Source organism: Polypterus senegalus, unplaced genomic scaffold, assembly GCF_016835505.1.
Source record: "Polypterus senegalus isolate Bchr_013 unplaced genomic scaffold, ASM1683550v1 scaffold_168, whole genome shotgun sequence".
Lineage (NCBI taxonomy): Eukaryota > Metazoa > Chordata > Cladistia > Polypteriformes > Polypteridae > Polypterus > Polypterus senegalus.
In genome coordinates, this window is record NW_024381864.1 from 7,131 (window position 1) to 17,786 (window position 10,656).

The window sequence follows — 10,656 nt, forward strand, 5'->3', positions numbered from 1 at the left end:
CATGTAATAATAGGTTATTGACCACCAATTATGTGTGATTAACACTAACAAGGAGTACAACTTCTAAAAATATGTTTTAAAAAAATGTTTACATTACGGTAGAATAAGTATTACCTTATGTGACGTCACCTCCCTAATTTAAGAAAACAAAAACTGTTTGAACAATTTAAAACTGCCAAGAGAAGCACACTGTCTTCTCAAAAGCTTTTATATTGTTAAATATTTACCTTACCAACAAAGTACATGTAGGTCTTTGTCACAAATGCCATAAGCAGAAGTCCAGAACCAAATGATAAAATCCCCATTCCAACCATAATAGCATCACTTAGACATCGATGGAAAGCCCAGACTCCCAGAAAACTGGTGAAGTATATCACAAAGTCAGCTGCATTGCCATATCCAATAAGCTTAACATTCCAGTTGAGGGGCTCCTTGACCACAAAAGATGCTCGGATGTTCATAAACTGACCTGCTCCTGTATCGTACAGTACCGCAGCAATGAAGAGAAGCACAATGTTGATTTGTTGAAATGAATTTAAAGGCGCAGGTTGATCTTTATCACCCACCACCTTGCAGTCTATAGATTGGACACTGTCCTCCACATCATCTGATATTTCAGAGCTTTGGTTTATTGTGCAGTTTTCTTGTGTAAGGCCATTACGAGGAGACTTTTCAATGCTCTGTGTCTTTAAAAGAAAAGTACTGTAAATCAAGCTGAGCAAGAACAAGGCGGAACTAAGTGCTGCCAAAATGACCCCAGGGTGTTGTGTATTGGCATCCAGGTTGTAGATGTACCCAGAGGTCAGGCTGCCAACGAGCCCTGCCACTCCATATGCCAACTGAACACTTTCCATCTGGACAGCTCTTAGTTTCTCAGCGCTCTGGTCCGCAGTTATGGCCATGACTCCAGCCCAATAAGCACAGTAACTTCCAGACAAGCCCTGCAGGATGACAGCACCAAACATGACTTGGGCTGGCCACTCGAGCAGAATCACCAAGACCAGCATGGCCCTGGACAGCACGTAACCTACCAAAGGGATGCAAACTTGCAGCTTCCTGTACCCCTTGTCTCCAAGCTTGGCCAGACATAACGAAGTCGGTACAAGACTAACACCAAATAAGATATTATAAATCATGTAGAAGTTCGAAATGGCATTTTGTTGCTCGTCTTCTTCGGAGTGGGATGCGTTACTGAACGATGAGTTTGCCGTTGAGTTGTAACGCTCCTTCAGCAGTATGAGCAGCCCCGTGTCGTAAATTGTGCTGCCGACCTGAGCGAACATGACTGCTGGATGAATGAACGTCCGCAGTCGGCGACACATGATGATCGAGACTGGAGCGCTGCGATCCACTCCGCTTCACTTCCTCACTCCTATGTGGCATACGCCTAGAAGTGAGGCTGACATCACATCCTGAGTACTCCTGCCTTTGTGAGACCGTCGAATTCCAGTGTCCCGAGTCCCAAAATGACAGCGCGAGTAAAGCGCAGCGCAGCGCATCTTGGATCGTAGGCTTCACTCGAATTTAAAGGAGTGGCCGTCAAGACCTCAACACGGCTTTACTGTGAACTCCGCTCAGTCGTCTGATGATCGCAGTAAAAATCACTAAATGCTATGGCGAGATTTCGCGCAGGACGCTATAAAGCAAAGTTACGACCCCCCATCCCATCGTACATTTATGAAAATCTGACATATTTAAATTGCTTTTACTTTCCAATGAAAAAATGTGGCTATCGAATATTGATTGGTCACGCTGACCAACTTGACCACCTGGAAAATGCTTAGAAAATAACTCGTCAAAAATTTGGCGCCCGAGTTCCACATGGATGAGTAGGGTGTTTAAACCCGATGCACTCCCAGAGGAATTGAGACAACGGAAGGTCCTCCTTCTCCCAATGTTCTTATGGCTTTTTCTTTTTACTCCTCTTGCTCCCTAACCTTTGCAGACTTGATCAGTGAACTGCATTTTCCCCCGGGTCAGTGAGTGTGCCCAATGACATTGTGTATAGGTGATAAAAACGAGCGCATCCTTGAGCATCCTAAATAACGACAACTGCATTCGTTATGTGTTTAAATACTGAAAAGCAATGATCGCAACAGCGAGATGAAAAACTCGCATCCCACTGGGTCCTGCTAAAAAATCTCTTTACCTTTGCTTGTCTAATGAGGTTATTTCAACACTTTCATGCCTTCTACCACCACAAAGCCACCCTCATTTTCATCTCCTGTCTTCTCCATCTGTTCTCAATGATTGTGCCTCTTCTTTTTAGCAATTGGGTCTCTTCCTGACTATGGTGTCACCGAGACCCTGTTTTGAGAATCCAGTGTTAAGGTTACTTCTGAGGTAAAAGGAACAGCCACTTCAGGCCACAGGACCACCAAGCTAGCTATCCACTCCCTTATCCCTAAAGAGAACTGTCATGATATAGTCAAGTAGTAAAGGTTTACATACCAAGTGTGTGCTGCCACCTACCAGTACAAAAAAAAAAAAAACTGTAGACTTTCAGTCCTGCTTCATCTCACCTGTGAAAATGAAACGGCACACTCACTGAGCAAATTCTTAGGGACACTACTGGGTAGGGCCTCTTTGTGCTTTCAAAACACCCTCGGTTCTTTGTGACATGGATTCCACAATATTCCTTTGAGATTCTGGTCCATGCTGATATGATTGCACCACTCAGTTTCTTCAGATTTGTGAGTTGCACATTCTTGGTGGGAATCTCACTGTTATACCACATCTCAAAGGTGTTCTATTGTATTCATATCCAGTGACTGGAAAGGCCACTGAAGAATACTGAACTGATTGTCATGTTCATGACACTAGTCTGACATGATTTTGCTTTGTAACATATTGCAAGTATCATGTTGGAAGCAGCCATTAGAAGATGGGTAAATTGTGGCTATGAAGGGATGCACATGGTCAGCAACAATACTCAAATAGGCTAAGGCATTTAAGCAATGATTGATTAGTGTTAATGGGTACAAAGTGTATCAACAAATTAATTCTCACACAATTCAAACACCACCATCAGTCTGGACTTTTGATAAAAGGCAGGGTAGTTGTATGAATTCATGCTGTTGTCTCCAAATTCTGACCCTAACATCTGTGTGCTTCAGCAGAAATCAAGATTCATCATCCCAGGCTACATTTGTCTAGTCTTTAACTGTCCAGTTTTGGAGAACCTTTGCCCACTGCAGCCTCAGCTCTCTGGTCTTTGCTCTTCTGCAGTTCTAGCCCATCCGCCTCAAGGTTTGCCATGTTGTGTTTTCTGAGATGCTTTTCTGTACACTACAGTTGTACAGTTATGTGAGCTACTGTAGCCTTTCTGTCAGCTCGACCCACTCTGGCCATTCTTCATGGACCGAATCAACAAGGTGTTTCCATCACCAGAACTGCCACTCACAGGATATTTTTTTTGTTTTTCACACCATTCTGTGTAAAGTGCAGGGGTTGTTTGTATATTGTACAGAAATACTCAAACCAACTCCTCTGGTACCAACGATCAGGCCACGGTTGTAATCACTAAGATCAGATTTTTTCCCCATTCTGGTGTTTGATGTGAACATTAACTGAAGCTTCTGAATGATTGTATGCATTGTGCTGCTGTCATATGATTGGATAATTAGATAATTGAATGGATAAGCAGGTGTACAGGTATTTTTCACAATTTGCTCAGTGAGTGTAATTCCCTCTACCCCAGGTCTACCACCATGTCTTGGCTATGAGGAAATGTGGACTGCAGCCAGACTTCCTTGGCCTCAATTTCTGTTTGGTTAGAGGATGAGACACCACTAACTTAAACTGTGTTGCTGGCCACCAGCAGCCTTAAGGAAATTTGCTCACTCATTCACAGAGTATCATGACATCTGTCACTCTCAAAGGTAATCTTCAAAAGCAGGTCATGTTAATAGCCTGATAGATAAATAATTCAAAATGATCTAAATACATTTCTCTGAGAAATAATAGGGGGCTCAAATCTTGCCTGTCACTTTTGGTCCCCGTGCAATTTCATTTCAAAACTTTTACTGTAAATACCTCTCACATACAATGGAAAAACGTCAACTGCCATTTTTTTTCTAAATTGAATTTTTTTTTTAGTTTTTGGAGTTACTAAGTCTTTCCTGATGTTATAAGGTAGTGGTGATGGCCAAATATGTCTTCATTCCACTCATGGCACGATAGAAGAAGTTAGTATGTATACAGTATTTTACATACTGCATGACAAAAACCTAGCAACTCTACTGACCAATGAGGAAAGACTACATACCAATGAAAACGTCGGATTACGATCATGTGATTTAAATGCTGCAACTGTGTGACTTAAATGGCAGGTGTTGTTGATTTGTAAAAAAAAACAAAACAATATTATATAAGTGAAGCTCAGGAAAAATGAAATTTAGAGATTGTTAATTATAGGGGAGGAATCATTTTTTCAATTTGCCAAAAACCTGAAAGATGTGACATACTAGGCTTTTCCATAGTTGGTGAGACCTGTCCTTATTCTTCTTCTGTAAATGGAAGATGGCAGATTTAATAAATGACAGGACCTGGAGATGAGACGTAATCAAAGATTCACGCAAAGCTTGGTACATGAAGATCAAAATGTACTGCTGTAAAAACCAAAAGCAAGTCAAATGTCGTGGCTAAAGTTCTTTTTCCAGGAAACACTTAAAAAAAGAAAATTACACACAGAGTCCCAAGAATATTATTCACAATCAAAGATGGCCAGCAAGTGTTCAGGACTAACCTGTGTACCATCACAGCAGTATCATCAGGTGCCACACACTTCTGGTCCATTTCCCAAACAGCATTGTGGCAACAGTCAGTCAGTCTGGTTGGGGAGCAGGCACTGGTACAGCGGGTTGCTGAGCCCACCACACAACAAAACAGCTTGGGATCCTGGTTCGAAGACACGCGGTCCAGTCCCACCCTCCTGAAATCACCATCTATCTGCCACTACCAGATGTTATGTGGGCATCCCCTTGGCCTGGTCCAGCCACTCAGGTTCTCAACAATGTAGAACCTGTGAACCGGATCACTCTCAGGGAACCGAGCCACATGGCCATAGTGCCATAACTGACGCTCCCTCACAATGCTGGTAATGTGCCTCATTCGGGACTCCATGAGCAACACAAAGTCAAACCAACGGTACCCAAGGATTCTCTGAAGAGACACAATACCAAAGGAGTCCAGTCTTTGTCTCAGGTCACTGGATAGCGTCCATGTCTCACAACCATATAGCAAAACAGGAAGCACCAGGACTGTGAAGACTTGGACCTTCGTCCTTTTGTACAGATATCGGGAGTGCCATACACCCCTTTCCAGCGACCTCATGACCCCCCCATGCTCTCCCAATCCGTCTACTGACTTCATAAGAAGAGTCACCATAGTAACGTCCTATTGTGGCAATCATGCTACAAAATAGTGGTACCCATGGAAAACAAAACAGTGTCAGAAAAAGATGAAAATATTTTAACTACATTTTTGACCCAAAAGCCATTATCAAAATTGGAATAAAAAAGACCAGAGTAACATAACAGAAATTAACTCACTTCCTAACACTCTGTGAAAAAAGATGTATATTTTTAGAAAACACTTAACAGAAAATATATTATGATCAATAAGACCTTCCCTTTTTTTTAAAATACAATGTACTACTAGGTGGCACGGTGGTGTAGTGGGTACTGCTGCCTCGCAGTAAGGAGTCCTGGGTTTGCTTCCCGGGTCCTCCCTGCGTGGAGTTTGCATGTTCTCCCCGTGTCTGCGTGGGTTTCCTCCCACAGTCCAAAGACTTGCAGGTTAGATGCATTGGCGATTCTAAATTGTCCCTAGTGTGTACTTGGTGTGTGTGTGTGCACCCTGCGGCGGGCTGGAGCCCTGCCCGGGGTTTGTTTCCTGCCTTGCACCCTGTGTTGGCTGGGATTGGCTCCAGCAGACCCACCGTGACCCTGTAGTTAGGATATAGCAGGGTGGATGATGGATGCACTACTATACTTTTTGTTTTTCTGTGATGGGTCAGCACCCTCTCCAGGTGTTGTTCCTACCTTGTGGCCCATGATTGCTGAGATCGGCTCCATCTGCCCTGAATAAGTCGGTAAGGAAGATGAATAAATGGAGTTTTCTTTTTCTGAGAAACAAAACTAAGCAAGCACTTGACAATTTACACAGGTAGAGCAAGGGACTCTGTCTGAAAAAGGATATTTAAGTATATACCAGGGGTCGGCAACCTACGGCACGCATGCCAAGCGGAACAATTTTCAATGGCACTCTGGTTGAATTGAAATATACTAAAAAAAATATATTTTAATTACACCGCACGCGTTCGCGTCGTCACTTTTGTTTTACGTATGCGACTCACATGTAGATAGAAACCATGTGCTCAGTGCAGGCCGTGGTATGTTAAAACAAACCTCTTGCTATTATTAAGTAATATACTGCCCTAAAATGACTCATAAAAAGACCAAAACTTGATGTTCTCTTTTTTCAAGACTCTTTGACGAATTAATATGGATTTGTACAACAAAAGGAAAGTGCTGTGTGTGTGTGATACTGTGAAAGTGCTGTGTGTCGTACGTCAAGTCCACGTTTAAAAACTCTGATGAGAAAAGTGAAGCTGTTAAAAGGGCTGTTTCTGGCTTTAAGAAACAAACTGCTTATTTTAGTCAAATAATTGGAACCAAAAATAAACCCAATGAATGTAGTTATAAAATAATTTGACAAAACATTCTTTTCACATATGATCCTATGTACTGTATATTAAAATATTGAATGACCAATAACATAATATCCAGTTATAATGGGCTTCAAAAGTATATACTTTTTGAAGCCCATTATAACCAGACCAATTTTGATACTATATATAACAAAATTGGTACAATTATGTCGGCACACGGAATAACATTGTAATATAGGTTCGGCACAACCCCGCTGAAAGGTTGCTGACCTCTGGTATATACTATAGGTATACAGTACTTATATACCATACAATATTATAAAAATACTAAATCTTAGTAAATATATAGATAAAATAGTATATATATATTAGCCAGCATGTGGCTGATGGGTCTTCCCAGTTATAATTCTAACTTTGAGGTAAGGTAGCTATTTCAGATAAGGAGGTCAGACATTTTAAGGTAAGGTGGTAATAAGTCACCAGGGATTGGTGATGTGTTTGCTGTATGTTGTTTAGCACATGGAACTAAGATTTTCACCATACCATGTAATGTGACAATAATGACTCTGTCAGCCAATTTAACTATTTATTTCCATTTCCCTTTCCCGCCTAAACCTTTTGATGATGTCATTAATGTATATGACATACCCCCTTTCGCCTTGTGCTTGCATGACTCTTACGTTTCAACATGGCGATCGTCTTTATGATCACATCTAGAAAACACTGTGATTCATCAATGGTGGCATCTGAATTTAGCTTTCACTAGCAGCAATGACTATCAAAAACAATCCTTTATTTACTGAGCTACTGGTTACTCTGACTAAGGGTTTGTTTTACCACATGAATATCTGGTTATGAATCAGAGCTGCCTGGCGATGAAGCTCCCACTTGCCACTTTGAATAAGGCCATAACCCAACCCTTCACTCATCTTGAGACAGGAGGAGGTGTCATTTGGCTAAACCTACCTGTTCTTGGGTTGTAGCTGGGCACAGGTGCTGTATAGTCTCTTAAAAAGAAAGTGCCAAAGTGGTTCTTTAGAGCGATGCCATAGAAGAACCATTTTTAGTTCTCAAAAGAAGCATCCATATGAAAGCTCCAGAAAGAACCTTTTATTTATATCCTAAACAGATTCCATAAATGAGCAGGAATAGATGATAAAAGATTTGGTAAAATACAATGGATAAAAGGGCCCTTGCTTTATACAATATTACAGGATAAGTTCCAGTTTTCTTGATCTGACCGTATCCTGGTAGGTAGCCTACAATACATCTTTTTTATTTTTTTTTAGTAACATTTAAATTCTGCCTATAGTGCATGCTGGTTCCAGCCTTGTGCCTGTTGCTGCCTGATTCACAAAAATAAATAAAGAAACAAAATCACCTCCCCATGCTGTCGATATGGCCATGCACAACTTTGACTGGGTTAACTCTGAGCCTTGAAGATAACAGCATGGAGATTCTGCCGTTCAGGTCACGACATGCAACACTTCACACTTAACATATATTAGGACAGCTCAATGGAAACTGCCCGTTCCTCACACACAGTAAACATTTCAAAGTTGTGATTATCAAATTATGAATTTCTGATGAGTTCTTTTATTACTCATAACACCACTAAACATGTCTAGGGTCCTATTGACCACTCTAAAGGCTTTTTCAGTCAGTCAGTCATTTTCCAACCTGCTATATCCTAACACAGGGTCACAGGGGTCTGCTGGAGCCAATCCCACCCAACACAGGGCACAAGGCAGGAACGAATCCCGGGGAGGGCGCCAGCCCACCACAGGGCACACACACACACACACCAAGCACACACTAGGGACAATTTAGCATTGCCAATGCACCTAATCTGCATGTCTTTGGACTGTGGGAGGAAACCCACGCAGACACGGGGAGAGAACATGCAAACTCCACACAGGGAGGACACGGGAAGCAACCCTAGGCCTCCTTACTGCAAGGCAGCAGCGCTACCCACTGCACCACCGTGCCTCCCAAGGCTTTTTCAAATCTTTCTTATTCTTCTTCTTGTTTTGGCTGCTCCCGTTCGGGGTTGCCACAGTGGATCATCTTTTTTCAACTCTTCCTGTCCTCTGCATCTTGCTCAGTCATTGTCTAATAATCTCTAGCAGTGTGTATATCCATCAACCTTCAGATCTGCTTCAGCCAGGTCACAGTCATGGCAAGACGGTGACCAATCCAGCCCATCACAGGACATGCCCTACACACGCCAACAGAGACAGACACCATTGAAGGTAACCTAAACACCATGAAGAAAGGAGAAAAAAACGGTGGTACTTGGAGAAAAACTCACACGGATACGAGGGAAACATACACTGTGAGTGGAAAAAAAACACACCAAAATGTTTTTCATCACATCTTCAACAATAGTCGGCCGATTTTGATAAAATTTGGAACATTGTATTATCTTGTGTCAAAGCCTGGTCAAAGCAGTATAAGATCTTACTTATTTGTAAATTTGGTTGCCATGGATACGTGCGAACGCAGACCATAAAGTTTGTAAACAAGTTTGACCCTTGCTAAATTTGCAGATAAAAATGGGTTTCAGTACAGAAGACCGAAACACGAAGACTTAAGTTCAATAAGCTAGTGCAGCGATGTTGTTTGTTTGATGTGAGTAATTAATACAACTGTTGTTGGAAAACATATTACATACACTTTGTATCAAACATTAAGTAAATCAGCCGACTATTGTTGAAGATGTGATGAAAAACATTTTGGTGTGTTTTTTTTCCACTCATAGTGTACAAACCCCACAGAGACTGCGGCTGGGCCTGGCACTTTGAAGTGGTAAGACAGCCATGTTAGCCATTTAACCTCCTAATTCACACTTTTTTTTTTTTCACAATAAACATTAACTGAGAATTCTGTGTAGAACCAGCTGACTAAAGGTTATCTCCTGGATTTATTTGTCATTGTTTTTTTGTTAATAGCTAAGCTTCTTGCAAATCTATTTACTTAAATCCAACCATCCATCCTTGGATGGGGTGCCAGCCCATCTCTTATACATACAGGGACCAATCAGCATCGCCAGTCCACCTAACCTGCATGTCTCTGGACTGTAGCAGGAAGCCGGAGCACCCAATGCAAGACTTGAACCCCGGTCTTCTTGCTATAAGGCAGCAATGCTACCACTGTGCCAGCGTGTTGCCCATATACCTAAACAAAAACACTTCAATAATTTAAAACGAGACACATTATAACTTATCTTAAACTTCCCCAACTTCTAAGTCAATTATGCAGCCAGCTGTGAACAGGATACCAGTCTACCACCGGGCACACTCACCCACCCTCATTGGGCCAATTTAGGACGGCAATTAGCCTGACATGCATGTTTTTTTAGATGTGAGAGGAAAGTCAGACGCACATGTGGAGAATATGTAAACTCCATGTAGACAATGACCTGGCAAAGAGCCGAACTTTCATCCATGACTGTACACTGTGGACCCCTAGAGGTTTATTTTCTCCATGGATGCTCCTAATTGGAACTTTTGTTCTCCTTCCCTTACACTGTGAAGTGGCCATATCTCAAAGATAGATAGATAGATAGATAGATAGATAGATAGATATTATTAGGATCGGTTAATGTTAATCAGTTTGAAATTGCTTAATTTTACTGTGTTATTTTAATGATTAATAATATAATTTAATGTGTGCCCTTTCATGTATTTTGTAAAATCTGTCATGTTGTTATAGCACCCCGAGTCTGCACTCAGTAAAGACCACTATCCCAAAAAAAAGCCCCAGAGCTAAACGCTGTGTTACCCTGTGATCCTCCATCCATCCATTAATTTTTAAATTCACACAATCCACCATCAATTTAGAGTTGCAGAGTACAAAAGGAAGAAAAAGCCCCCAAAAAGGCTAAAACAAACACACGGAGAACATGCAGACTCACCACAGGCTGAGAGCAGGATAAAATCCTGGTCTCAAGTGCTAATCACTGTGCCACTTTACCACCCTTC

General features: G+C 41.7%; 1 protein-coding gene across 1 annotated transcript; it reads right to left on the bottom strand.

Moving 5' to 3' along the window:
• Positions 1-232: 232 nt before the first annotated feature.
• On the bottom strand, positions 233-1,322 carry LOC120520934 (thymic stromal cotransporter protein-like; the record flags this gene model as incomplete). The annotated part of the gene is made up of 1 exon (XM_039742903.1): positions 233-1,322. A coding segment is annotated over exon 1 (1,090 nt), but the record flags the coding sequence as incomplete, so codon positions are not given.
• Positions 1,323-10,656: the final 9,334 nt, after the last annotated feature.